The following is a 15,370-nucleotide window of genomic DNA, read 5'->3' on the forward strand; positions in this document are numbered from 1 at the left end:
GTGATTAAGTTTCTTTTCATCTGTTTCCATTAGACTTTTAATGTCAGAACAGAAGTTTATGAATAGCTTATTTTTCATTTCTGATTCAAGGATTTGAACCATATCCCATCCACTGGATATGTGGGACTGTTAACTTTTTTCCAGTTTGCAAATGCAGCCTAAGCACCTCAAATTTGGAAAACTGTGACATTTTCCTATGAAAATGTTGAAAAGCATTTTCCATAGTGTAGTTCACTTTCTTGTTCTTTTCATTTTGAGAGAAAAAACTAGCTAAAAATGGATTTTATCCATAGTCATCTCATTATTCAATTTTTTTTCCAATGTACAGATTAATAACCAAAAAAAAAAACCCCAAAAAACCCCTGAAAAAAAATTATCCGATTTAGGACAGAAGCAGCCGTGTACTTTGTTTCTTAAAATTAGTTAAAATAATTTTCAAACACAGGAAGCTGCCATGTATGAAACCTCCATAATTCTCTCTGTGTTCAAGATAATTTAGATCTTCTTGTTTCTGTACTTAAATGACAGTATTGGATGGTCAAATTATTTTTAATAAAACTAATCTGTGGTCCATGTTGAGTGACATGATATCACACCACAAGAGAGAGCAATTTCACCTACTGCTAAATTAATTAGTTTATGTAAATTGAAAAGAGGTTGATTTATCTAATCTGATATAGCCTTAGGTATTCTAATAATAACCATCATCACCTACAAGGACATGAATAAACACTTTATGAACTGAATATCAGAGTCATATAACATGTTCCTGTGACAGATAATCTTTTCATTTAAAAATCAAATTGGATCTTTCAGACAGGAACTGAAGGTAGTTTTTAAAGTCTGTAGGGTAGGTATAGCTCAGGCAAAAGTAGCTCTTGCCATACATTGAAAGCATTGAAAACTGTGGCACAGGTTTTCCCATGTCATGTGACGGATTGGAGCTGGCCAATTCCTTAAAATTGGTGAAAGTCATACCAAAGAGTAAAATGTGCAAAACTAATGGTCAGAAACCTTAGACATTCAGCAGTATTGCAACTGCTACATGCAGGCTTTGTGCCCATCATGCTGGGCATGTATTAGTGTTTCTGCAGAGATCTGAATTTTCTTTTACTGGCCCAAATTTGCAAGGCACATGAATGTTGCACAGCTTCAGATCTGATCTAATACTGTGGGTGGTGACATCTGTCAGCCTGGTCAGCAGTGAAATAAATTATTGTGAAAGAGCCTGAAGTGGTTGATGCTGTACAGTTATTCCACATCATTTCTTGAACAGCACCCAAGGGCTATGTGGAGGGAGACCATACTTCTCCTTCTGTCCTCCTGATAATCACTCTGTGGCTGGTGTGCTCCTTAGCATCTAGGTTTCAAAACAAGCTTTTCAGAGTCCTTCAGGAATATTTATCACTCTGTTACCACTGGGTCCTTTCTACTGACTTCAGAGGAATTCAAACCATTTAAATCTGGATATTTTATTTCGCACTGAGAATGCAAGTGGGTTGTGAGAACGAGTTATGCTTTTTAAACTTTAGCTCATTGCAACCTTCCCAACAGAACTAAATCCTTTAAAAAATATTCACTTTGGAATAGGTGTGAATCAAACTGAGAAAGATTACTCAACATTCTTTTTTAGTAATTTTCTGACTTATCTAGGCTTAATTTTAATCATTCTGAGCTCTTAATGCTTATAAAATTACCACTGACTAGAAATGCTTGGGCTTTAGAGCACAAGGTACACAACACATATTTCTCCTCAGCCTGGTATTTCATGAGCCCCACCTGTGTTACAATAATCTCAGGTTTCCTAACACTGCTTTTGGTATGGAAATAGCATTTTTGGGACAGCAACACCATTTTTGTGGTTTTGAAACTCTGTCCAAAATCTTCTTACTGTTACTTCTTACTGCACAAACAACAGGCAAATGATAATTACTTACATTTTAAAAGATAATTTTTAAAAAATAGGAAACATAAACCATAAATTTATCAGTGTACACATGCATTTTGTTTTACAGTGCTTAAAACTAAATAATAACCAACACCAGAGGACACTGAACAAATTGCATCAGCTGGAATGTCTTTCTGCATGCATTCTATAAATATTCTGATGCTTAAATCCTACATCATACACTTCTGCATCCTTCCTTACTAAATGCCGGGCCATACTAAATTTTTTTCCGTGGACAGAGATGATCAAGTAAAGTATTTTTGGGATGGTTTGGTAACTTGGTAAACCATTTCTTCTAAAAAAGAAAAGAATTTTAAAGATATTAATTTTATGCTGCAGTTTTAATCAAGGCCTAGACCTTTCTGTATTCAGCCCTCAGAATGGTGATTCCAGCTCACTGGAAGCTTTGCATGGTCTTTAGATATATTCCAATTATAAGATGTCCTTGTGATGCCTAAAGATTTTTGCTTTTTGTATATTTTTTTCAAATACTTGTAGCTTTGTAGACTGTTAATACATGCTTATAAAGCTTGCAGTACTTTTCCTGCCCTTTCTCTCATATCTAGAACAATAAGCTAACCCTTTCTAAGACATTCCTGAAATTCTGTTTAGTCTTATTCTCAAGAAGTCAAATTCTAACAAAGACACTCTGTTTTGCACTAGAACTTAGAAGACATAACAAAAAATAGGGCAGAGAAGCCCTTGGAATAATTCCAAGGGATGGACTCAAGGGTGGGTTGCTGAGGCCACTACTCTGTTATTGGATGTACTAACTAACCTTATAAAATTTGTAGCAAATCAAATGTATGTATGTGCAGAGCCATACTTGTACACTTGAAATCTTGCATTAAAGATCTCCTTTTCACATTATCACTCTTAATATTGTTTGGAAAGTTTTTGTGTTTTATAGAGGCAACCTTCGTGCTCAGAGGGGTTTTATTTAGAATTAAGAGGTTATGTATATTTGTGTCTGAAAATTCTAAGCACTATTGATCTGTGTATTTGCCTGGGTAAACCAAGAGAGAGACATACTTCCTTTACTGTTTAAAAATAAAGGGGGCAAAAAAAAAACAGTCCCAAGAGAATAATGAAGTAAACATCTTTAGAAGCATTATGCCTTACTCATAAAAAACTGGTACTAATATATTGTGAAAGCAGTGTAATCATGCAATTTCAACTCACTAGTAATAAGCAGGGTTTGGAAACCTATCAAAACATTCATTTCACTTCTGAAAGAGACCCAGAACCATACTGATTTTAGTTCAACCATAGAATTCTTTGCTAATTTTTTTCATGGGACACAGATGAGATCTGGTCATCCCAAGGACAGAACCATGTAGATCACCTGGAAAACTGTCCACTGTACACTCACATTATCGGAGCTTGGGTATAAGATGCCTTTGTCAGAGAATGGCAATTTGTCAGAACAACGTATTATATTTAACTCAATTTTCTTAAACAAATTTTCTCAATTCCAGAATGATATCCTTGATTACTGCACAGTGTGAAATAAATAAGATTCGACAGTTAGCTACTGCTGTGGGATGTGAGTGCCTCTAGTTAGCTTTCCATTTCAGTGTGTTTTGTCCCTGCACAAGCTTACATCCTCCAGAAAGTAATTTTCCAAGAAATTACAAAAATTATGCTTCTCAGGATTTTCAATAAATATGTACAACAGCTAAATTAAAATTTATATTTGACTGCAACTTCCTAGTCCTCGTGATAAACTACATCGGACTACTGTGAAGAGCTAAAGTCATATGTTCTGCACAAGGAAAAAATCAATGGATCTTAGTCCAGAGAATTCTAAAAATATTCAGTTTAATTATGAAACAATATTCATGGATGAGTAATATTCATGGAGCAATAATAATCATGTTAACCTTGCAATATAAACTGAAGTTTCTACTTCCTTTTTCATAGTATTTTCATTGAAGAACTAAATAGATAGAAAGTTTTTGAAGAATTATGTTTATAAAAAATGTTGATGCCACTGAACTAATTAAATTAATATTCTGGAGCCTAGCAGGTGTCCTTTTTATAATGAGTAGAAATTTTTAGGTTTTTCAGTGTACATATTAAACTACTAGCAAAATATGGAGATCTAAATTAATATAACGTTAATTGTAGCTTTGCTAATTTCAGAAGATAATTGACATTTATGATATAACATAATACTAATTGACAATGTCAAGCTCTATATACCAGTACCTATGCTTTTTGAGGATTATTTATAGTATTTTATCAATATAATATTCCAGTTTCATTTTAGAGAAGAAAATCGGGACATCTGAGTCATCTCTTTCATGATGGGAACTTTATAATGAAATCCTTTGGAAGTACATTGGTACACCGGAAATCACTTAAAATACATTTGTAGCATTTTTAACTGAGAAATGGAATACTGAAAAAAGCTATCAGGGGGACAATTTTTGCCAGTTTTCATTGATGAGCTTCAGAAGTATATCAGCCAGGTAGATTCAAACTGGTTAAACATTATCTGATTAATGACACATAGGTACATCAGATTCTGTAACCAATTTTCAATTATAGTAGTAGAAAATGGTTTTACAAGAGGAAATTAAAGAAGGTAATTCCAGGGTACTGAAAAAAAATTCAAATGAAAGGGAAAATATCACACATATACAAAAATCAGGGAGGAAAAAAACCAATTCAGATGCAACAAAATAGAAAAATAATCTTTAAATATCCATTTTCCTTATAGATTTATACAACAATTATTTTCTATATATAAACTTTGAATTTAAAAGCAAATTAAAAAAAAACCCACACAGCTGACAAGCTCTATTTTGGTTCTTCAGTAGGGAGAGTTTTTTCTTTAGACAGGAAAAAGTCTGCTTGCATGAGAAAATGGTACTGCCTGGTGAGAGTTAGTTTTAGTGGAAAAGTGAGATAACAGAAGAAAAAAAAGTGCCTGTAGAGGCCTCCATGCATCCTAGGCATCCAGAACTACAAATGCTTTCAGAACCTGATCTTTTATCACTGAAACCTTGTGTGATTGTTCACTCTCCAAGCAGCCGGTTCTTGCTAGTTTGAGCTTGATAAATGGCACAAGTGGTAACACGGTTGTATTCGACAAAAGATGTACAGAAGCTTGGCAGGTTTGCACAGATTTCAGCAATTCCTAATTAGAAAAATAGAAGAAATCATTTCCCATGACACAGCAAGCCACAACCATTGAAATCAGTACAATTCAACTTCCCCGAGTCTACGAGATCTCCTGGACTTTCAAGGAGAATCACCCTGAACCACTCCTGCCTCTTTTTTCTCATGGCACTGTTTGGAATTAGCTTCTCTGAGGTGCAACCAACAAAATTCATTGACACAGTAATATATTGTGATTTCTGCAAAGAGACAGCGCACTTACTAATATGTACTAGTACTAATACAATGCACAAAGAGCTGTCTTCTTTTTAAGCACGGCTCTCCTCCTGCTGTGTCTGATTACAAAGAAGCTTTTATTCTTTTTCTGGCAGCTTTTACAAAGCTTTATATTGCCATGTTCTGTTATCAGCTGTCCTCAGCCAGAAAATGCTATGTACTGCGCAGTTGACCCCCGAAAAGTGTTCCATCTACTGTATTAAACATAGGCACTAAACCCTCAGAGCTCAAAGTCTTACCAACTACGCTGAAATAAAATTACAGATGTAATTTGAAGATGTCTCATAGCCTAATCTCAGAAATCTGAGTCTCCGAGACCTACAAACTTCAAGATTCAAGATCTAGCAGTATTTTTCCTGACCACTACAAATATCAACACATCTTCAGACTGTCAGCAAAGATGTCCTACAAAATGTTTTCCTTTAGGCTTTTTTTCTTGATGAGTATCAAAATCTACTTTAATGCACCAGTTTTCACTAAAAAGCTTTACAAATACCAGCAGAATTTACAAAAGCAGCACAGTGATTGGCAATAAAGCCCTTACAGATGTATTTCTGTGTCCACAAAGGAAGCAGCTGTTTGTTGAATTTAGGATAATGAAATCTTCCTTGACATACAGACTTTGAACAACAACATATTGGCTTGCCCAATGTGTATCAACAATTCTTGTTAGTTTTCATAGCTTCAAGGCTTATCAGACCATTGCTCTGCATTTCCCTGAACAAAGTTTGAGCCACAGATGTTGGAAGGGAAACAGACGGCAAATACACTAGAGAGCATAATAAATCCCCAGCTTCCATTGTAGACTTTGTCTATGTCCACTAAAACTGTATTCAAACAGTGAACAAAGTAAATAGCAAGCAGAGTTTGTCCAAAAATAGCTCTGAATGCTGTCAGTAGAAGAGATGTTAATGATAGATACATCATCCCCTTCTTGGAGTCCACAGCTCTAAAAGGGGATTCAAATCCTAAAGTGTTTTCTCACTAAGGAAAACTTTTTCATAATCTGGGTGACCTTTAATACTGAGCAACAGGAACTGCTCTGCTAGTATGGTTACATGAAAGGGGACATGGCTTGAAGGTTATAGGCAAGTTCAAAGCACATAACAATTTATACCTGAGATTTAACTGTGCAGCAGCTTTGTATTTAATAGGCTCCTTCTATGCTTATTCTGATCCCAGATATTTTAGGGATAGAAATTTTCAAGGTCTGACTTACATGTTGACTTCTCAAGATTTTATTTCAATGTCATTCTTAGTCCATCCAAGTTGGAGCTGAGACATGAATGGCGTCTAATCTTACACAACCAGATTTCATGTTTTATTGTTTTGCTTTCTGAAGTTGACCTTTTTTTCTTAACTGGCTCAGTACATAACAACTGCTTTTTGAAAGCCTTCTCAATCATATGATTCAAATTTCTTTAAGATTTGAAGCTGTGGCTTCCAGTAGGATTCTAATTATTATTATTATTATAAGGAATATAACATTTCTATGCTAGGTATCTGATCTCTTTTAAAACCAAAAGGAACCAGAATAGAGTTTTACTGATTATTCAAAGAAAGAAATAGAATATAGGTCTGTTAAAGATCTCTAATTTTTTCACTGGTAAGCACTTAAAGACTATTCCTGAACAAAACAAGTCCTAATCACAGCATTGAACTTAACTGTCAAAAGATTATTTGAATACAAAGGAATTGGGTACATATTTTAAAAAATCATCTGAGGATAAATTCAGGGATGGAAGAAAGCTAGATTTTGTGAAGTTTCTATTTACATATGTAATCTTAAACATTTTCATGTGTAATTATATTTCCATGTAACTTGGAAATTTACTTGTGCTTTTAACTAATAAAGTTTTTGATTACTGAATCTGTGCTAAGCAAAAACATCTGCCCCTAGAGAAGTTATATTCTACACACAGAGACCAGTTTTGATCCATTTTCACTTCATCTGGCAGATGTATAACATACTCAGTTCCTGCAAGCCAGTTTATCCCTTTCTTTTTCAAGAAATACATTTTTCATCCTTAGTCTGCACTTTGTAAAATATATTTAGTTCATCATGATTCTTCTCAAGGTACTGCAAATGCTAAAATAGAAATAGACAATGAGCCCTATTCATTTGTGCTGCATCTCTGATAAGAGATTAGAGGTTTTGAATTTCCCATGGTAACTAGACTGGCTAAATTTTTCATTTGACGATAACATTATGAATTCCAGTTTCAGTCATTTAGGAATAAATCTATTATTTTAAGCAAAGTTACTCCAATGATGTCCATTCTACAACTCCTTATACCAAGTGAGAGGACCAAAGTTCTACTTGACAGGTTGTAGCAGCCCTGCCTTCAGAAAAAAAAATAACCTTCTGGCTTGGGTAAAAGGTAGATGTGGCAGACAATTTCCAGTGTCTATGGCTTTAGTAGGGAAGGATCTAGAGAAAAGAGATGGTTTTAGGGGAATGAAGACTTATAGCCATACATCAATATATATATATACATATTTGGGCACAATTTGTATAGTTAATAAAAATGTTTGCTGTAGCTTTGATCAAAACTAAAAAATATTTGAAGTTAGTTGTATGATTAAATTCATATGAAGCATTTTACATTTTCTCATACAGCTCATTATTTGCTGGATTGGACTGTTATGGGCAATTATTCATTGCAAACATATTTAAGGTCCTTCCTGCCATCTGATAGCTGTGTGTGTGCTTATGCAGGGTAACAATTGATTTTTTTTTTTTTTTTGTGTAAAAATTTCCATACTTTTGGTACAAACTGCAAATCAGAGAAAAAACATTAAGCTACACTGCAGTGTCAAGTACAATCACAGATCAATTGACATGTGATATTATCCAAAACCTCTCTGGATGGAGTTACCTCTTCATAAATTAGTGCAAAAAGATGAAATAAGTGGGACTGAAAAAATGGCTCTTTTGAAGGCAGGGAAATGTGAATACAACTTATCTGCTACAGAATAGCATCCTATTATTTTTGGCATGGTAAGCCTAATTAAATTGTTACATTTTAAAATCTTTATGAGAATCTTAATTATTAATGACATCAACAGGCTGGAAAAATGTAGGTTAGGTGTGGGGAGAGTTTGGCTCTGCAAAGACATTAGTTAAAAGCAATTTTTTTTTGCATGACTGAGGACATGTGCACACAGACTAGATAGTCACACTTTACAATGAGGTTACAGTTATAAATTATGTATAAAATGTTGGTAAACACTGTAGGCTATTACAGAATCCACAGAGCCCATAGATTTGTTATAGCTATGTGTAACACTCTCAAGTAATGCGCAACCACATAAAATTTATGAAAGTAATATCCGTAGTATTGTTTATGATGTATATTAATAATTCATTAATCCTTTATGAACTATTTATAAATGCAATCCTAATGGAAGGCATGGCTGACTAGTTACTCCATCGCACGAGCTGTATGGGAGTCAAAGGTTGCACACCTCTGCCCCTCCATTTTGCCTAGCCCAGTAGTCTTTAGACAAGACAACACTCACTATTTCCTTACAGCATCCTAGGAAATTATAGATCAGAGAGAGGCATTGCAAAGAGATTTGCCTGCAAAAAAATGCACAGGATTTTTCAATCTTGTCCAATATTTCAGTAGAGCTACCATAGGTCTCCTTCGCTGGGTCCAGGAGAAAAAACTCCTTGCAGATTGTATATTAAAGTTTGCAAAGTCTTGATCCTGAGGGATTCTTGTACAGTTTGTTGTATCTATAACAAAACATGGGCCATCAATCTTTATGGTATCCATTGCAAAATGGGCAATCAACAGAATGGGCAATCAACAGAAATGAGTTCTGTAGTGTAGGCTGCCATGATCTCTAGGAATAGATCCTGCCTTGCAGCATTATTTTTCTGCTCCAAAGCATTTCTGCCTGACAAGGTACAGCTACTTCTGCTTGCAGCAGGCAAGCTCCACTAACTTTCATGTGCCAGCGCAGTTTTATTGCAGCTCTTTGCTTCTTTATGCATGCTGTGAAATCCCTTGCTGAGGCATTGGATACCAGAGTACCATCCCCACGCTTTAATTCTTCTCTTGCTCTTCTGCAGGAAACAGACCTCATTCTGACCTTTAACATCTCAATGCACCGTTCCTGGTGGATGGAGAATGGGCCAGGCTGCACCGTGACCTCAGTAACCCCAGCCCCGGACTGGGCACCAGAGGATCATCGCTATATCACTGTCTCGGGGTGTTTCCTTGAATATCAGTACATAGAAGTGGCTCACAGTTCTCTTCAGATCTTCCTTGCAGTAAGTGTTTACAAGTAACATCAATTCCACCACCTTTTCAGGATTTCTTCTTGTCTTTACTGGAATAGTGGATGGTTCTGGCATTCACTCAAAAACCCTGGCTTTAGGCCTTATTTTAGTTATGAAACTCAGTTTTCATTCAGCCAGTTCAAGATAGCTGCATGCAAAAATTTCCAACATACATATTTATTATTGCACTAAGAACTACTGACATGGCACACTCTGTTTTCCTGATACTATAATATATATGTTTTGACATAATAGCAAGTTACAGCTTGCTATTGTTGTGAAAGCCAAATTAAATATGAAATTGAATACAAAAGACAAACCAACAGTAAAAATAGATTCACTGATCAGTTCACAGGACTCAAACTCATCAGTTTGTCTTTAACTGTATTAATTGACACTAGACTACAATAAGACAGGTTTTCCCTTCCCTCCCCTCCTGAAAAAGTTGCACTTATATGAACATCAAAACCCAAAATCTTAAATTTGTTGCACTGCAGAAAATTTATAAGGGATGAAAACTGTTTGCTTGGGGGAAAAAATGTATAATGGAGCTCACAGCTATCCAAAAAGTGGGCAGCTTTTCCATCTATCTATTCCCCAGCATTTTATATCACTCAAGCTTGACTCATGGAATTATAGCTTCATAGAATAATTTTGGTTGGAAAAGACCTCTAAGATCACCAAGCCCAACACTTAACCCAGGACTGCAAAGTCCAGCACTAAAGTCTGCACTTAAGCACCTCATCTACATATATTTTAAATACTTTCAGGAAAGGAAACTCCACCATTGCCCTGGGCAGCCTGTTCAAGTGCTTGGTAAACCTTTTGGTAAAGAATTTTTTCTTAATATCCAGCATGAAGTTTCCCTGGTCAAGCTTGATTTCCCTTCATCCAGACCAGGATGCCATTGGCCTTCTTGGCCACATGGGCACAGCTGGCTCATGTTCAGTTGGTATTAACCAGCACCCCCAGGTCCTTTTCCAGCAGGCAGCTTTCCAGGCACTGTCCCCAGCCTGTGGCAGTGCCTACGGTTGTTGTGACCCAAGTGCAGGACCTGGCACTTGGCCTTGTTGAACTTCATACAATTGGCTTTGACCCATTGATTCAGTCTGCCCAGATCCCTCCGCAAGCCTTCAAAAACAGTTAACTAGGCTATTTTTTCTGCTTTTTTTTTAATTTAATGAATGATGAACAAGAAACTCGAGGTATATGTAGTTCAAGCTCAATTCTGCTCCTAATTCAACAAGGTTTTTTGTGTGTCTGTGTTTAAATAGAGCTGTGGTTTTGGATAAGCTCATTCTTTTCAAGTCAGAGTAATGATTCAAAATAACAAGCCATTAGTAATCTGCTAGCTGCAGCTAACTACATCTGTGTTATATTTTCGTTCATGTTACTCTAGCTGTGGTTATCACAGGTAAAGACCTGCTCAGCATAAGTATGGGTCAATTTTACAAAACTTGTGCTTGACTACTGTTCACATCACTTTCACATTTCCCATTGTGGCTATTTTTTTCTAATCTAAATGCTAGTGTAAATTCACGCCTATATTAAATGTGATTAAGTGGGGAAAAAGAGGAATTAACTGGTAAAACTCAGTGACATATAATACAAAGTAAGAAGAGCAGATACTGTTTGTGTCAGGAAAATTAATCCACAAATACCAGAGGTTTATATCCAAAAATGAGACAGAGGAGTCCTGTTACTTTATTTGAATAAAGGGAGAGGTCGTGGGCATTTCCCATGGGGTCTCTCAAATTGTTAGAGCACTCAGCCTCCTTTTTATCTTAATTTCCCAGCCACAATTCACTCTTTCTTCCCCCATTGGCTGAGGTACTTGAGAGGTAAAGACTTTCTGAATCACCTAAGACCCCCTTCTAATATATACCTCCTCACTTTTCTTTTCCTTGTGTCAATCAGTGGAATTCCTATGGAATTGCATTGTCAGTGAAGTTGGACTAGATGATTTCCAGAAGTCCCTTCCTATTCTAACAATTCTGTGAATCTGTGATCCTGTATTTCCATGGAACAACTCTCTCATTTCCTGCCCTCCCCAGTTCTTGATCAATCATAGCTGAATCTGCAAAGGTGAGATCTCAGCTTCATCACACTTTGACAGCAACAGCTATTTCAAGGTTTGCCGATAAATGCAGAAAAAACCCCATAATTTTGGCCGCAACTAATTCAATATTCTTGTTGGAAAGAACTAACCCTTAATGTAGCCTGTGCTCACATACACTCCAGTAAGCACTTCTCTCCCAGGGAAGTCTCATTTACAGAGCTCCCAAGTCTTGAACATCTGATCCATCCAATATGCTCTGCAAGGACCACAACTCTGCCTGTCCTTATGTCTACAAATTACCAAAATGAACTGGTCTAGTGGTGGGATGACTCATATACCCACATGCTTTAGACAATAAAGTGTCCTTGTGTGTTTAAAGGCTATTGATTCTTGTTGCTTGCATTAGAGAAGCTATTTCATTTTCAGGCCTACTGGGTTATCAAGGATAGATATACTTAAATGACTGATCTCTGGAGAGAATTATTCCAGGTAAAGAATGAGGTCAGTGGTACTAATGGGGATTTGATTTGCAGCTATTTGAGCTACATTCTGTATGGTATCTGCAGAGTGGAGTCTGACTGAAACTTCCTACCTCTAAATAACAGGAGGTATAGCTGCCACTTCTCCATGGGGAGGGCAGTGCTTGGGAGGGACACAGTGCAGGTTGCACAACAATGTTAATCTTGGCATGTTGTGTCAGGGCTTAAGGTAGTCATTGGCACTGCGTGTAAATGACTAGCCTAGGCATCCCAGCCTTTTGTCACACAGCTGAAAGTTTCTCATAAGCTGGCAGTTCCTCAAGCACTCACACATATCAATGTCTAATTCTACCTACAGAGCCTATGTACAATTTTCTTCATTTCCACAGTTCATTGAACTCTTGTCTTCTAAGAGAAGGTGAAATCTTTTCAGTTCAGGCCCTGAGCTGCGGTTCGGGTCAGAGGGTTCTGCTTCCAGATCTATCACAATGTTCTTTTGAAATCATTTAATCTCTCTGTGCCTCTTTCCAAGTGCAGGAGAAAAAAGCATGCCTAAATTTTTCATGTTATTTTCATAAGACTCTGTATCATTTGCCTAGATATAGATCTCTTGAATCTTTCAAAAAGCCCCTAAATATGCAGGACACCCAGTACAGGAAGGTCTTTGTGTCGTACAAGGAAATTATAATGTTAATTGCATTTCATACAGAAATTGAGCTCTGATTCTCTGCATCTTTTTTTTGTCTTTGTTTTACTCTTTGATTATGCATGACCTGCCCTCACTCCCAAAAGTCTGTTCTTGCAAAAGTCAACAAATTAAAACCCATTTGTAGATCAAAACTCTGAAAATATGCAAATTGTAGATCAGGCTTGGAGATAAGCATAACAGAATTACAAATCTTTTTGCCAAAACAGGATTAAAAATATTTAGTATGCTTGTCTTTTACTTCTCGCACACTCAAAAATCTATTGATTTTAGTGGAGATAGTTCCTGAGTTATGGGAATAAGACTAATGTGAAGGCATCACCTTAGCCAGTTTGGGTTTTAGTTATATAGACCTTGAAAAGATGAACTGTGTAATATTATTCCAGTAAAACAAGTGGAAGAAAGGTATTTCTTATGCACTGCATCTGCATAATTGATGGTAATTTACATAAGTAAAGTCTTACATAAAAGTATTGACCCTTTTCAAAGTGATCCTGTCCACTGACTTTTATGTGCTATATATTAGTCTGAATTTCTTCTTCTTCCTTCCTGTGTTTGTGCTTGAGTATATGCTTCATGCAATCATTAAAATTATTATTTCATGCCTCAAAATCTGTAATATGTAATTACCCATCTGTAGTATTTACAGTAAATGTGTACTGTTTGGATTTCTGCAAAGTCTGCATCATGCACAATACCTTTCAAGCCCTGACGCTGTCAGAGTGATTTAAAACATCATGAAGCATAACTGTGTTATTAAGATGCACTACTACAGCTATGAAGTTAGGACGCCAGCATCAAAATCTCTGCTGTGTTGCAGACTTACCATAAGACCTTTGGCAAGGTGCTTAATTCATGCCAATTATTGTCTGTACTATTCAAACAGTGGTTCTTAAATATTTCAGAAAGATGCTGCCAGGACAATTCCATTAAACATTGCAGGTAATCCAATATTATGGAAAGGTGGTCTGTGTATGTATTTAAGCACTTGGAAAAGAAGAATAGCATTACTGTTCCCTGCTTCTCTTAAGGATTAATAATTAGAATAGGATAGTCTTAAAATCTTCAATATTTGCATAGCAGAGGTGGCATTAAATACTCTCATGCCTGGGTGGAGAGACAGGAGTACTCAGTAAAAGTGTCCTTTTACAAGAATATATTTACTGAACTGTCTACCTGTGTTTCAGACCTCCATGCTCAAATAGTGTTAGAAAAGTGTTAGTCTCAGAGTCTAACACTTAAAGGCCCTCAACATTGCTGAGGAAATATGATTGGGGAAAAAAAAAAAAAAACAGTGGTTCCCATCCACAAGAACTAACCTTTAAAGTATAAAACAAGCCAGCCAGCCCATATGGAAAGGAAAGGAGGAAAAGAAAGGAAGACAGAGAGGGAATACTAGTTTGAAGTTTCATTGGACCTCCTGTTTGACCATTGTCAGCTTTCCTATAGGCATGATTAAAAAGTTTCAGAATGAGTAAACTTCTGATAAATTTTATCTGCTGGAAAATTGTCCTAAAAAGCAGCAAAAGACAGAAGTGTGTGAAAGTTTGAAATTTAGGAATTAGCTGACAAGGAGCTGGTGTCTCATTAGCAGTGCACTCTCATACTGACAGGAGGAGGCAAGCCAGGTGGGACAGGCCACAGAGAGTCTTGCAAGAGAATGAAGTAGTTGAATTTCACTGGATGAAACTGAGAATAAATGGAGGTTTTAAAGCAAGAGGTGGAAAATAATCTCAGCAGTGGGCGTTTTCAGGAGCAAACAGGAGAAGGGGCAGGATGCTCCTCAGAAGCTGAGACTCACAGAGTGAGACATCAAGAGGGTATAAGCAGGACACAAAAGGTTAAAGAGAGATCTTGTAAAGCTCTGGCATTTAGAGCAGAAAGAGAAAACAAGCCTTCTGCAAGGGAAGTACATTTGGTCTCTTTTTTTTCTCCTTGTGGTTTTAATTTTATTTTTATTTGGGAAAATATTGATAATACCTGGGCAGAGAAAAAAGTCAGAAGCTCCTCCAGATACACCAGAAAATTATAGAGCAAGACTGAAAGAATCAGGTGGCAGATATATCAGCAGGACAGACTGCATGGTACAAGGAGAGGCAAAACAGCAAAGCCAGGGGAGATGTGGAAATTAGTCACTGGAATGGAAAATTAAAACTGCCTAACTAATAATGTCATTAGGAATCAGGCAAACAGCAAAAGAGTGTTTCTGTGTGTCCAAAAATATTCATGAATGGAAACAACATAGAGATTTTCCCTGGATAGTCCAAGTTGAAATTCTAAAATTAAACAGGCAGGTCCCTTTGACAGAGCTGCAAAGGAATATTCTAAGAACTTGTCCTGTAGTAACAGACTTCACCGTGCTCAGATGGATAATACGCATCTTTTAGGAAGAGTGACCTATTGATGTAGCCCTTGTGTTCGGCCAATAAACCAGCATATTCCATTCCTCTGCTCAAAATACATGCAGTGTGATATGTTGGAAGAA

General features: G+C 36.5%; 1 protein-coding gene across 3 annotated transcripts in view; it reads left to right on the forward strand.

The window, feature by feature from the left end:
- NKAIN2 (sodium/potassium transporting ATPase interacting 2) overlaps positions 1–15,370 on the forward strand; it is a 515,911-nt gene that overhangs the window by 431,168 nt on the left and 69,373 nt on the right. For all 3 annotated transcript variants that reach the window (XM_064413063.1, XM_064413060.1, XM_064413061.1), the window contains one exon: positions 9,432–9,632. In XM_064413063.1, the coding sequence (XP_064269133.1) occupies positions 9,432–9,632 (201 nt within the window). The remainder of the gene's footprint in view (positions 1–9,431; positions 9,633–15,370) is intronic.

This window comes from Passer domesticus, chromosome 3, assembly GCF_036417665.1.
Source record: "Passer domesticus isolate bPasDom1 chromosome 3, bPasDom1.hap1, whole genome shotgun sequence".
NCBI classification, from domain to species: domain Eukaryota; kingdom Metazoa; phylum Chordata; class Aves; order Passeriformes; family Passeridae; genus Passer; species Passer domesticus.